General features: G+C 40.7%; 1 protein-coding gene across 1 annotated transcript in view; it reads right to left on the bottom strand.

Annotated features, from left to right (window-relative positions):
• Window positions 1-6,988: 6,988 nt before the first annotated feature.
• Window positions 6,989-15,254, bottom strand: part of LYSMD2 (LysM domain containing 2) — a 30,974-nt gene continuing 22,708 nt past the window's right edge. Inside the window, exon 3 of the mRNA XM_074964770.1 lies at window positions 6,989-7,770. Coding sequence (XP_074820871.1) covers window positions 7,722-7,770 — 49 coding nt within the window. The 3' untranslated portion in view covers window positions 6,989-7,721. The remainder of the gene's footprint in view (window positions 7,771-15,254) is intronic.

The raw sequence follows: 15,254 nt of genomic DNA, 5'->3' as shown, positions 1-15,254 counted from the left end.
CTGTACTATGGAGAGCCTGATCCTGCGCACCAGAGGCATCAAATCATTTAGGTATATTCTGGCTCTTCTTCAGGTTTAGAGCTAGAGATGGGCCCAAACAAAAGCCACAGATCTGAACTCTTGCCAACTTTGTGGAAGCTCCAGTCCGCATCTGAACTGGAACTTTACAGTCTGGACCCATCTCCAGTTCTAGGAAGGACAATCAAAGCAATATATGAAGCTCAATTACTGAATTCTTAAGAGCTGCCCTTTATTTCTAGTGAACAGCTAAATATAAAGAACAAAAGCGGGCTGTTTGACAGCTGCTGCATTCCAGGTCAGGGGATGAAATGATCCCTTATCTACTACATAACAGGGATGTTGTGATGTTTAGTTTAATCCCTGTGAAGTATATGGAGATACTTAGAAGGAAGATGTGGGATATGGTAACTGCCAAGTTTGTAGTGGTAATGGCCCACACTATGCCCTCTAAACTTCAAATGGGCTCATTTTACAAAGTAAAATAAATAAATAGGTTCAGGTTTCCAAAGTAGTGAAGGGGATTTAGCCACACATTTTTCATTAAAATTAATGGAAGACCTGGCTCTCTTCCTTCCATTGCTTTGAAAATCTCCTTATGTATCTCGTTACTTGTTGGTGAGAGCCAGTGAGTAATTTCAAAGAGTCAACCGCCTCTCCAAGTAGGAAACGAGATGGCTTATTGAATAGCTTTTTAGATGTAGGCAACAAAACATGTAAACCAAAGCCCATAGGAACCTACAAAAAAATATTATTCTGCCTTTCAAAGAAATTGGTTGGAGTGACTCAATAATAAACTATTCTGGTCTGTTAAATGACTTTTTGTAACACTTAACAAAAAACAGACTCAGCTTTGTTACAAGACATTTTTGTCTACAAAACAACTTCCTAACATATCAGCCTCGGATGAAAGCTTTTGCATCATCTGCAATCTACCTGAGAGTTTGTTTACACATTCAAGTAATGCACATTATGGGGGAGTGATTTCTAACACAGACAAATGTGGTGTGCATTAATTGGTCTCTTTAGACTCTGCAGGTGCACACTAAAGGTTTCCTAGTGTGCTTTAGCATAGTAGTGTTGTTTGAGCCCCATGTGAAACAGAGATTTGCCCAAGTACATATTGCAATATCAGACCCAATGTACACTTCTGTAATTAACTTTAGACTAGAAATTTTAGAAAGATCACAATCAGGGAGACGTCCATTACTTTACTTTTTTTTATTTTTTAGCCTCACTTGAGAGTGCAAATTTGTCTATTTGTAATCAAAATGTAAAGACGAAGATGGGCTGAAATATCTGCTAAATTATTCAGATTTGATCTAATGCAATAAACGCACTGTATGCAACCAGATATGAGACGCTTGTATTTGAGCGCCCTTTAGAATAATTGCGTTGTCGTTGCTTGCCTCATTAAAATAGCTGAGGAAAAAGGATCACGTTTATTAAGAAATCTGAGATTTGGCTAATCATCTAGGCTTAGTTACATTTTTATTTTACTATTCTGCTGTGTGAATTCTCTGAAAGGTGGCTGAGTTCCCAAAGATGAAAGCGTCATAAGTAGGCTGAGAACAGTTATAATTCTAATCTCTTAATCACTGGTGAACACTTTAATTCTCCATTAAAATGAACTATGTTTTTTTTTTTAAACAAAACACCAACCACCACCTTGTATTTCATAAACTAACTTGCCAAACATGTCCTCTGATACTTGGAACACACATCTAAAATAGATACAAAACTTGCCCACTTCATATCACAAACCATATGTAACATACTCTTCCTGTAGTGTATTTGATGCTGGATCTTGGCATGGATGTAAGCTGTATGAAGACTGGGAAAACTGACAAGTCCTGTTAAACAAAGGAATATGCTGAGAATTCAAGCCCAGAACAGTAATGGTGGAGAACTACATGCATCTTTTGGTATCATTTGTGCTACTATACCAAAGCAAGGAGCTAGGTTCTCTATCTTAAAATATCTGATCTGTGTTAGTCCACAAAGTTGCACTCGTTTAAACAAGGTGTGCTTTTTAAACCTACTTAAACCAATGTAACTTTGTATGTGGACACACTTGCACCAGTTTAATTGGTAGAATTTCTATGCCGATGAGACTTTAGGTCTGTTTTCTTTCAGTATTCTACAGTTCTGTGGACTGCAGATGACTTTTCTATAATGTCTCTTATTTTCTAACTTGACAATTCCTTTAATTCAGATCTAAATTGTGGATGGCTTATATTTACCCAATGATTTTCTTGGTGATTTACTATGGGCCTGATCTTGCAACCCTGTCTCACGTGAGCTTGTACTGTTGACATCTAATGTACCCATTCTCACATACATAATTTAGCCTTGTTACATACTTGCCAAACTCTGGGAATATGGTTGCTAAGAAGGAGGAAGTGGTTTTGGGGGCAGTAATCTGAGGTTCGTAAAGAAGTCGATGTTGCCGGTTCTGGCTTTAGGGCCCAAGGCTCTGTTCCATGAACAAGAACTCCTCTCTTCACTCAGTGGCGAAGATTCAAACTGGCTCCTAGTGGCTTCCAACTAGTCCCTTTTTCCCTTAGAACTAGGAGAGCAGAAGGAGTTGGAAAATTAAGTCCACAAGGGTAGTCATATTGGTAGTACTAGCCTGGAACAAGGCATGCTGGGAAATAAAGGAAATTAACTTTACCCTTCTCCCACACATGGAGGGAGACCAGGAAGGAAGTAGCTTATACTGATGGTCTCTCCTGAAAGTTGTGCAAACCCATTTTGTTTATGGGGGTTTGTGTAATCCTTAGTACACTTGAGATGCACCTTTTTGAGAAGTGTCAGAACAAATGTCTGAGATACTGGATGTATTTTATTACCTTCTTGGGAGTGGACGGAAACAAAGCCCACTGCAAGGGGACTTTTTTTTTCTGGTTACAAATCTCAGACCTCCATTCTTTTGCTGGACTTGGTGTAGCAACTAAATTTCATTCAATTTAAGAGCCAACACTTTCCAAGTGACACAAATTTCCGATTGATAACTTCCGAGATTTCATCAGATTCTGTTTGTGCTCATGTTATTCCATGATGGCATATTTTGTATACAATTATTTCTCTCCTTCCCCTCCTGTTAGTTTTCATTCCCACAAACTTTTCACTTGATTTCTTGAATCAAAGTCTGACTTCTATCACAGTTACCCTGGGCATAATAGGAATGTGAGTAAATTCTTTTTATGGTTGCAGAGAAAGTCATGAAAATGACTTCAGTGTACCCTAAAGGCTGAAACCAGAAGACAAATAACCGCAAATTTATTATTTTTGAACATTTTGGCTTGGCAATATTGGATTTTGTACCATCCTGTCTGTGACTTGTTTCATGACCTCCCTGTCCTTAAAACTGATTCACTGCTTATCCCGTCACATACAAATTTAGAGGACCAATATAAAAACTAGGTTGTTACTTTCAAGCACAGTAAATAACCCAAACACCAATTCTTTGTCTGTTGTGAAGATTAAATGCAACAGAAATTCTAAACAGGTAGAAAAATGACTGTAGCAAGAACATAAATAAGATTCACAGAAGTCACTTTTTTTTGTTTACAAACTGAGATTGCAGCTAATGTCAATTCATTCACAGCTGGCTGGCTCTCTCCATGCCAAAGTTTCAAGCATGCAGCCCATATTAATGGGAATCTACATCAATACATTTCTATTCATTTTTAAAGCAAGTTTTTTATAGTATTGAATTATGGATCAATGAAGAGTTTGAGATGATGACAATACAATTGTAACCCTTCTGCCCATCAGAGTTGGCAGCAACAAGGGCCGGGTTCAATATCTAGGGGATCCATTCCAATAACACAATGCAAACCGGCTCGAGCCCCCACCCAGTGACCTGGGACAAATATATACCACCCCCGCTGGGCGCCTCCAAGAGGCAATACTTCCCCTCTCGCAAGCACATAGTCTGAGTGTAGCAAAAAAGCCTTTTAATAACAGAGAGAAACAATGTGGCATTATGTTGGGGAAACACCACCAACAGGATTCATAACACAACCCATGAGCAAAAAAAAAACCACCCCAAGCAAATTGGGGCATGCCCCTTTCCCTCGGGTTCTTGAGTCCCAGCACCCAAACGTCTCTTGAGTCCAGCAATCCACAAATCACCCAAAGTCCAAAAAGTCCAGCCCCAGAGTTCAAAAGTTCATCTGCATAGTGTTACTCCCCAGTCTGGCTAAAATGTGCCTGTGTGTGGGGGAAAGGGGTAAGGGGGCACCTTACGTGTCCTGAAGCTGACTGCCCCACAGGGCTCTGCTCCACCACGACCGGCTCCGCTCTGCACCGCTCGCCGTCTCACGAACAGCTCTGCTCAGCTCGCCGTCTCATGAACACACCGCTGTCTCACGAACGGCTCCACTCCACCACGACCGGCTCTGCTCTGCACCGCTCGCTGTCTCAAGAACAGCTCTGCTCAGCTCGCTGTCTCATGAATGGCTCCGCTCTGCACAGCTCGCCGTCTCACGAACAGCTCTGCTCAGCTCGCCGTCTCACGAACACACCGCTGTCTCACAGACGGCTCCGCTCCACCACGACCGGCTCCACTCCGCACAGCTCGCCGTCTCACAAACACACCGCTGCACTCTAGATCTTCTGGCTCCCCACTACTTGACACAGTGCTCAGTGATTTCAGCTCTTAGTGATTTCAGCTCTTAATGATTTCAGCTCATAGTAGTGGGGGCCTTAGTGCTGGTGCACCTTAAGGCCAAAGTGAATGCAGCACAGTACCTGTAGCAAGACTCTTAATAGACCCAAAATTAGCTCTGACATTCCACAGTGGAGAGAGACAGAGGTGCAATTGGTGCTTCAGGCCCTCACAAAGGGGCCCACACCACCAGGTACTAATACCTATCTCAAGTCTCTCTCAATTCACACAGTTTTGGAACCCATGACCCTTGCCTAGCGAGTGCTACTTAGTTGATGGTGAGTCCCTCCATCATAGCAAAAGGCCAAGTACAGTTCCCATAATCAGGGTAATAACAATTTATTCTTCCTGCCCCAATAACAGAGACACTGGGGATCCCACAGCAGCCGAAGTGACCATTTGGGCAGCTATGGCCTCAGTCTAGGCGGGGTGGGTGTGCCTATGCAAATGAGATCAGCCCCTAAAGTTTTTTTTTCCACAACTTGCCACACCTCACCACCAGATGTCAGGGTGGAGCTCACCCTGACACTGCTTACACAATGTTAAATAAGCCTATCCAGTGATATATTCTACAGTATTTTTAAAATAATCAGTCACAAAAGAAAAACCCTCTCAAGCCATGAAACCTAATAAAACTCTCAACAGTTGCCCTCAGCTCTGAATCTAAGCTAAGAGCTTGGATCAATTTTAACACTATCCCTAGGGAGTCACACATCTGGCAATTTGAAATCCTTTTACTGAGGAAAACAATGGGATCATCACCTTTCCTGGAGCACAGCAATTCTGATGCTGTTTCCACTTTTGCTGTTCATTTAAAATAACCTAACTTCCTTTAACCACATGTTGAGCAGTGATAGTTTTCTAGCTCCCCTGAATCCTTGCATCAAGCACATCCATCTCTGCAAAAAACCTTTTCTAGAAAGACGACTCAATGGGCCACAAATAGAAGTTCAGACACAGTGCTGTAGAGATATACAGCCCTTTAATTCTAACACTGTCTCTCCCAACGCAAGTGGGTAGAGCATGTTAGGCATTTTTGCTTTTCAGCTTTGCAGATCTGAATCCAAGCGTTTAGTCATAAGTGAAAACTTTTTTTGTTTGTATCCTAGGCCTCACTTGTGCATACAACACAGACATGGTTAGCAGCCTCTCCTATGGAGAGGCCCAATACTAAAATAGCACAAATGTTTTTAGGAGTAAGTTTTCTGACAGAACCGAAGGATGTCTCGAATAGCGGCATGAGCACTACGTTTGCTCAGATTGTAGCAATGAAAGTTACACAGCCATTAAAAGATTCTAGTGTTCAATCTTTACCCATGGTATCTATTCCCTTTTCACAGGTTAGTAGATTGTGATTTCCATATTTCAGGCAGTTTAAAAGAATGTATGGTTTAAAGACAAAGTCAAGGCAGTGGTGAGATTTTATCACAATCACACCCCAGTCCCTCAGCAGTTTTCTTTTCTAGTACTATATACCATATCACTCTGGATACCTAGAGATTTAACTCTGCTATCTGAGAATGAAATCTTGCCTCATCCCCATCCCCAGGGGGCACATCAGTTCTGCACTGGACAGCAGAGATCAAGGACCCCACAACTCCTGCTTACTGCAAATCAATGCTATGGGGCAGCACAGAAAAGGAGCTTGAGGAAGAAATGGAGAGCCACCCACATGTAGTATGAGGGTATGTGTATCAGCCATGTCTATGCTGGTGCTCCATGTACATGTATTTGGTATGGGGAAAGGATTACCCCCCCCCCCCCCCAACGATCTCTTGCATGTCTCTGCACAAAGTAGGTTTCCTCAGGTTCTGTACAAATGTTGAATTTGTCCCTGAGAACTAGACATAAGTATTTCAGTTTCTAGCTTTTAGTGCAGATTTCCTAATTGTTGGCGCTCTTGATGGGTTAGTGAGAACATCAGCTACTTAGTGCTCATTAAGAAAGTGACCAATTTGCCCCCTGAAATAGACTAAAATGGAAGCAATATATATGAAAAGGTTTAGGCCTCCCCTATTCTATTTCCAGTTCTCTAAAGGTTGCAAAAGTCCTCCAAGTAAATGAGAAGATAGAACCTGCCAATTTTGATATTTCAGTGTAAAATTAAAGAAAGCTGGGGCAAAGAATCTTTGCAATTTCAGGAAGATGGATTATTACTCATATTGAAGCAATAAAGAGCACACACTTTTTGCTCTGAAATTCCCATTTAAAAATTGATGGGAAAGTCCTAACTATATTGGATTAGTGAAAACTAGACAGACTACATAATGAAGAATAGTAATTTATTATGGGGTTTTTGTTTAATAAAATTACACTGAAAATATATTTGCACACAAGAATACACTTATGAACATTTCAAATGTCACTATAACACAAAGAAAAATACCTAGCCTATTTTCCCCTAAAGGCTTTCTTTACCCAATCAAAATCAAGGGCTAAAATTAACCCTTTACAGGAACACGGAGATGTTATTTATATATGCACACTTACACAAAATTTAGGAATAAGTTCTGCAGCCTTGCTGCAGGCAAAACTTCTGTGGCAAATTTGCCTGCATTGGGACTGCAGAATCAAGATGTAATTATCATAAAATTTCAGTCCTTTTATATAGTTAAGTTTGCCAGTGATAAGCATAACTTTCTCCATAAATATTTAATCAAATAATCTCACACTTTACCTTAACAAGTATTTACAAAATGTATACTAAAGATCAATGCATCCTGCATAAAGGTGACCTCAAGGATATATTGGTGCTACCATGCTACAATTTACACACAAGAAATGTGAAGGCAATTGCTAGTTTTGGAAGGCTTACACCTCTTATTGATATAATTTAAGGAAATTAACCTGCAGAAGGCAGAAGAGGTCAAATAATTTCAGTGCAATTAGTCAGTGAAATTACCCATTCATGACTTGTAAAAAGTACACCGCGGTAATCAGTCTGAAAGGCTTGCTTTTGAATCAATTATATAGTTCTTTAAGAAATGTATCTTCTTTCCAAGTTTGCAGGTCATCATGTGTCCGTCATCTACTGGTGATAGGAAGAAGTTGCATAGGGACTTTCCTCATCCTCCTCTCTGTAGGGGGGGAAATTAACATCAGTCAGTTTAGGAAGATGTATAATTGACATAAGTCTCTTTATCAGGAAACTGCTGTCATAAAGCAGACACCCACATCTATCCATGATAAAACACAATGATCTGACCACTTTCTTCAGCTGTAGTTACATTACTATGTATATTGTATAGTAACATTATAGATACTAAGTAACAGCTTCAACAAGAATATGAAATTGAAAGTAGATTAAAAAGCAGCAGCAGCACAATACTCATCATCATCAGAACCTGTGGTAGGAAACAGGAATAGTGAGCTAAACTTTACATTCACTACATCCCCAATTCTGCAGGAAGCAACGTGAGGGACACGTGAGTGCAGAACCTGTCCCATTTTTAGTGATGTTGCTCTCCCCTGCCTTCCTAGATCACTGGTGTGAATGACAAGAATATTCTCAGAAAGAGGCTGATGTGCATTATCATTGTAGGAGCTTCTAGGCACTACTGTAATACAACTGGAATCCTAGTGCTAGGTGCTGTGAAAACATGAAGTAAAAACAATCCCTGCCCCCCAAAGAACTTACAGTGATACCCTCTAAGGCTATCCAAAGTTGGGAGCAGGAAGAAGCAAACTGAGTAAAAACCTCCATCCTACTCTGGCCAGCTGCTGAGTTGGCCATCTTCCTTTACATTATTTGCAGACCAGGGGAGAGGGATGAGGCTGAAAGGTTACATTCAAAAATCAAAACCCAGTCTGAAGAGTAAATTTTAGACAAATTTCAATGATTTGCACAAACCCTTACATCTAGAATCAATTTGATTATGAGGGGAAGGATAGATAGCTCATTAAAATATTGACCCATTTGATTTTGGTGGTAAACATAGCAGATATTGTTAGCTTTCAAATTAAAAATGCAACACCAGCTAAACAGGGTATGAGTAAGAGATCCTGGGGAAGAAAATCTCTTACTATTTTTTCTGTGCTCCTTAAAAGGAACAGACTATAGGACATCATTTGTATCATAACTGTATAATTTGTGGATGACATGGAACTGACTGTATTTCAACTGGCAACACTTTCACTAAGGAACCACGTACTTTTAGACCTCACAAAAAACAAAGGAAATTGGGAAAGAGGAGCGTCAAAGCAAACAGCCTGAGAGGCCAAGAAATCGGTATAGCTGTCATTTGGACTCAGTTGGTAAGCTGCAGGTATAAAAAGCATTCATAAATAAAGTCAGCCAACAATGAGGCAAAGAAAATCAAGACTTGGGTTCCACAGCCTGTAATACACAAAAATGCACTGCTATCAAATAGATTCTGAGGAAATCCAACTACATAATGCGGTATTTGTTAATATTAATTAGGGGCTCACTTTAACAAGTACTCTTGTCCAGCTTCAGCTCAGCAGAGGAGGAGGTGGCCTGGCACATAAAATCATAGGACTGGAAGGGACTTTGAGAGGTCTTCTATTCCAGTCCCCTGCACTCAAGGCAGGATTAAATATTCTGTCTAGAAAACCATCCCTGGCATGTGACTGTCTAACCTGTTCTTAAAAACCTCCAATGAGAGATTCCACAACCTCCCTAGGCAATTTATTCCAGGGCTTAACTACCCTGACAGGAAGTTTTTCCTTATGTCCAACCTAAACCTCTCTTGCTGCAATTTAAGCAGTGTTTATAACAAAATATGCTTTAAGTACAAGCCAAGAACTCCCCACATACATACACAATATGCACCTACTGTGCAAAATGTTTAATTAACAAACATGTTAAGCATACTTGGCTGTGTCTGTTAAATTCCAATCTCAAATTATCTTCCCTTCTTCCAATAGCAGATAGAAGGAATGTACCAAAAGCATGCCTGCATCATGTGATGGCAATCTATGTAAAAAAGACTTAAAAACATGCAACCATGTGTTCGCTACTTAAGGAAACATGGTCTGGCCATTGCTTTTTAAAATGCTTGTTCACAGCTTTTTAACTTCTGTTATTTAAACACTTAAGTGTCTAGAAAAACTTCTAATTTTTCAGTCCTCCTATAGTTTGGAAACACTTAATATACTTACCGTACTGTAACTATTAATATTTATAGAACACCAGCAGAGAATGGAGCAAGTGCTCTAGCCAAATGCAACCGATGCTTTAGCCAAACAAGTTATTGGGTGGTTCACTACAGGGCTAAATTTAATGGCCTGTGATATACAGGAGAGATCACACTCAATGATCTAATGGTCTAAGCTCTACAAAAAGTTATAAATAGCTTTTGCTGCAGAGATTTTGTTTTTTCACCCGTTTATACCCTGCCTAACACAATGGGGTCCTGGCCCATGACTAGGACTCCTAGGTGCTACTGCAATACAAAAATAAAAAGACAGCATCCCAGCCCCAAGCTGTTAGTTCAAACAAATGCAGCCAAAGTGTTCATGTCATAAGATCTGATCTGATCATCTTATTTGAATGGAACGGTTTGGTTAAGCAATTTTGCTATTGTGCAGCCTGTGGATTATCACTGAGTATGCATTATTCAGAGCTCTGAGTAGCAGCAGAGGCACTCAAGCTGCATCTCTGCCGACTTCCATAGCAGTGCATTGATTACCTTTGGCTCCTATTTAGACAGTTAACTTTGCAATCAGAAGAGCTACAAACTTCTTTTTTTAAATCAAAGGCTGAGTTTTACCAAAGTTGATGGCACATGTCCCCAGGAAAGATTCCAACTTGCCCTAGGCAAATGGATTTTTTTCAATCCCAACATTACAAAACTCGTATTAAACATACATAATTGAACTTATGGTTTTTTTCATCCATCAAAAGAATACTGCAGGTATGTTTGTCAAGTATGGATAAAAGAGGACCAGGGAGAATGTGGTACAGAGAATATCTGATTTGGCGTAACAACCTATGCATGGTAATCACTGAGGCAAAATTCAAATAACTGTACACATCTGTTTTCTTAGAAATATTTTTATTGGGTCTTTCGAGAAATACAGAGCTAGAAGAACTCTGTCTAGGAAAGTAGGGGGATTACTGAAAAACAATTTAAGGTCCCCTTTCCTGCCTCTTCCCACAAAGCAGTGAGCTGGAAAGAGAGTAGGAGAGTAAAACATCTGATAAATGTTTATTAAATGCAGTCTCAGTATAAAACTTTCATTTACAAAAGTTGCCCTGAGAGATGCTGTTACTTCAAGTTCCATCCAAGTTCTATCCTGGAGACACCTATTCTTGGCCACTGTACAATGGGACCTCATTGTTCACGGTAGCGTTAACTCCGGTGTCTGGTACCCCATATGAGCAGCCACACTTGTGCTACTGTGTCCTCACTGATACTTCACTCACCCATGTGTGCCACTAGGACTTCTGGGGGCATATTCCATGGTTCTTCGTGCTGCAGTGAGCTGACCCACTCCAATTCTTTCCCAGTGGATTGTTGCAGAAACTGGTTCCTTCTGGGCACACGGGGGGAAGCACTGGGCTATCCACAGTGGAGTAGTTTAGCTTGCATTCCTTGGGACAAAGTAGCAGTTTAGCTGCCCAAGTGAAAGCTTTGCTTTTGGCTTCAGCCGATAGCACAGGATGGACCAGCTGACCCACACTGAAAGCACCACTATTTTACATGATTCAGGAGGAGGGTTAGGGCCAACACCTGAGTAGCAGCCTAAGTTAATTGCAGTGAAGACAGACAAGTTTTTGCAGGATAGAGACCATAGTTTGTAAGGCAGTCCAGACTGTTCCTTCTATTCCTGCACAAGGAAGGGAACATGGCTGCCTCCACAGTACCATTCTCTGGACAATGTGGAAAGCTCTGGCCTCTAGAAGATTCCCTGGAAACCACAATGATCCCTGAGGTATCTGCTGGCTTGAAGGTGAGCCCTACAGCCTCCACCCTCGGGGACACTAATTTCACACCACCATTTAAACAGAGTGGGGGCATCCTTACAAAATGTTCTCTCACTGAGCTCGTTCCTTTGGGTTTTACTCTGGGAGGGATGATCTAGTGCCATGTGACTAAAATATTTCTCTAAATAAAGTTTTTGTTGACATATTACATTTCACTTTCCTTCATCATACACTTAAATAAAAAATCTGTGGGTTTCCCCTGCCCTGAGACTTTGCACTTTGCTTGGATTTAAAAAAAAAAACAAAAACACCCCCCTATTTGCTCTGGTAACTGCCTGGACAGAATGGATATTTATGATATAGCCCTCTACTTCCATTTGTAGCAGCTGGCTCAAAAGCTTTTATCATTCATCTTTTATGCAGATAGGATTTAGACACAATAAATGCAGAATCTGATTCTAAACCACTGTTACTTTTGGCTGTGTCCTTCATCTCCTTGAAGGGCGTTGCCAATTATGTAAATAGGATCATTACTTCAGTAAATATTTACTCACATAATCCTTAAAGTAATTTCCAGTAGGCCTACAACTTCACGTGCAAGAGATAATGTTGTTTATAGGTATACAACACATCTTATCTCAAATCATTCTGTAACTTAATATTTAATGAAAAGTAAATACTATATTCCAGGTTTAGACAGCATTGTGCAGGGTAGTGACAGCAGTCAGCTTTTGAAAAGCTTCATGGTGAAACCTTTGCTACTTGTGTTACAATTACCTTTTTCCATAACCATCTCTCTATTTACAATTACACACATGATCTAGTGGTCTTCCCACATTCTGAATGTGTTTAGTAATACCAGGAATTTCAAGGACTCCCTGGAATGGCTCCCTGGAATGGCATATTCTTAACTATAGTAATAGGGACTTCTCAATCATTTATTTTGCTGTTTATTTTCATTACATTCCAACCAGCACAATAACATTCACAGTTCTGAGAGCACAGAAGAATCTGGCTCTGTTACACTATCCTTACTGAGTAATACCTTACTCAGTTCAATGGGGCTACTCAGAGAAAGTTTAATACTCAACAGAAGAAAGGGTGGCAGAATTGGGCCCGTACTGAACACTGACCAATGCCTATGAGCAGCACATCCAGGTGCAACACACAGTATCAAACTCAAAATAACAAGCAAATAACATGACAATGTCCATATATGCAGTGCAAAAAATTAATGATACTTCCACCTTCTCTTCTGCTATTAATATAACGCATCTTCTTCTTGTGAAGAGGGATCTTCAGTATGAAAAAACAAATTTACATTCATACACGTCATGATTCTAAAATTGATCTGCAATCAAAATGGATGACTGTACAGAGAACTAGTACTAGAGAAATGACTGCTGAAGTCTCGATACATACCGCTAGAAACAGTCACACTTTGTTCCTGAAAATTACATCCTCCCTGGAGAGGACACTTGGGAGTATGTCTACACAACCCATGGCAGCGAGCCTCTCAGCCCAGGATTCCAGACATCAATTTGAGGGGCTCAAACTAATGTTTTACAAATAGCAGTGTAGACAGCACATTTAAGTTGGAGCTTGGTCTTTGAAGCCCCACACTCCAGCCTCAGCCACAACTTCAACATGCAGTCTACACAGCTATTTTTAGAGCACTTGCATGAGCCTGAGGCTATGTCTACACTCTAGCCTATGTCGGCGTAACTTATGCTGCTCAGGTGGTTGAATAAACTACCCCCACAGTGACATAAGTTACACCACCTTAAGCGCTTGTGTGCACAGTGCTATGATGGTGGAGAGCTTCTCCCGCCGACATAGCTTCTGCCACTCACAGAGTTGGTTTTATTATGCCAACAGGAGAGAGCTCTCCCGTCGGCATAAAGCGTCTTCACCAGATTCGCTGCAGTGGCACAGCTGTATCAGTACAGCTACGACGCTGCAGCACTGTACATATAGACATGGCCTGAGTCTGTCAACCCAGGGCGGGAAGCTTGCTGCCGCAGGCTGTGTAGACCTACCACTAGTACCAATAGAAATGGGGAAGGAGAGATCTAGTGAGGGGCTCTGTTCCTGAGAAATTCTATTTAAATATCTCATAGCTGGTGCATTCTAAAGGCAAGATATTTGCTTTCTGGACTTTTTTGTTTTTATGAACATCTGGGATCAGTCAGCAGTATCGACCGTGAAGTGAACTATATCTAAAGAAGGGAAATCACCCTACCTTCCCTTCAGTTTAGTCACAGGGGACCCGTTGAACACATCCCTTTATGGCACCTGTCACCCTTGTTAAAAGTTTACTTGCTTCATTTCTCACAAAAGCATTGGGAGGCAGTAAACGTTAAGTCAGTTCTGCAGATGAGTAAGCTATAGGACCTATGTAATTTGCTCAAGGTCACACATTGGTAAAGCAGAGAATATATTTCCCAGGAATTCTGTCTCCTCTCCTCTAACTGCTAGACAGAGCTGCTGGTTTTCTAGACTGATAAAATATGTTCCTCTACATGCCATGTCAGTATAAAGAAACCAGACTGCTATAGTAAACAGTCCTACTCTGATAATTACTTGTCATTCAGGCAACAGTCCCCATGAATGGCAACCTGAGGACTATTTCAGAGTAACAGCCGTGTTAGTCTGTATTCGCAAAAAGAAAAGGAGTACTTGTGGCACCTTAGAGATTAACCAATTTATTTGAGCATATGAAGTGAGCTGTAGCTCATGAAAGCTTATGCTCAAATAAATTGGTTAGTCTCTAAGGTGCCACAAGTACTCCTTTTTCTTTTTGCGAACCTGAGGACTAGACTGCCTATCCTTTATGCAGGGGAGTAGGAAGAAAAAAGCATTTTCACCTCCACCCTGAGACTGCATATTTGTTTTTTTTAGATGCTCTTGTCTCGTAACTTGTGGCACATGGTACCTGAGGCAACCCAGTCTTAGTACCTCTCAGTCTAGTGCCGCGTTTCTTGCTCCATCATAGTTTGTATCAGTGACAGCGGCATCTCTTTGAATGGTTTTCTTATGTCATCTGTTGTCCTCCTTCCACCCAGACTTTAGCTCCACCTCTCCTGCTTTCCCCACTGGCCAGCAGAATGGTGCAATACATAAAGGAAGGTTGCAAATTACTATTTTTCCTACAGTGCAACAAAGGAGTTTCTGAATACCGCCCAGGGCTTTCCCTAGGAAAATATGCCTATACACCTCCCTTTACCCTAGTCTGTGTGCAGATAACATTATCTAACCCGAAATCAGCAATAAAAGAGAGACTGTCAGTTTTCAATGGAAGCAAAAGCCAGATACCAGGCTCTATAGCCTAACTAAACTATTTAACCAGAAATGAATAATTTGCACTGGTCAATATTACTGGACTGCCAGTCAGTATAACAGTGGGACAATGTAGGAGAATAAATGAGATGGAATTAAGCTAAAATGGAAAAAAAAAATCAGAGTTTGAAGATGTTTCAATCTCGCATGACTCAAAGACAAATACTTCTCAATGTTAAAAGAAAAACTCTCAAAGTGAGATGACCCATCATTATGAAACAGGAATTAGGCTGTTTCTCAGTTGGAAGTAGTTACCACAGATTTTTTTCAAACTTTTTGTAGTGTTTGTACAGGAGATACATCTCACTAATACAGCAGCAAGATAGCTGAGCG

Source organism: Natator depressus, chromosome 10 (genome assembly GCF_965152275.1).
Source record: "Natator depressus isolate rNatDep1 chromosome 10, rNatDep2.hap1, whole genome shotgun sequence".
Classification (NCBI taxonomy): domain Eukaryota; kingdom Metazoa; phylum Chordata; order Testudines; family Cheloniidae; genus Natator; species Natator depressus.
Note: the sequence above shows the minus strand (reverse complement) of the source record. Positions and strands in the feature narration are given on the sequence as shown.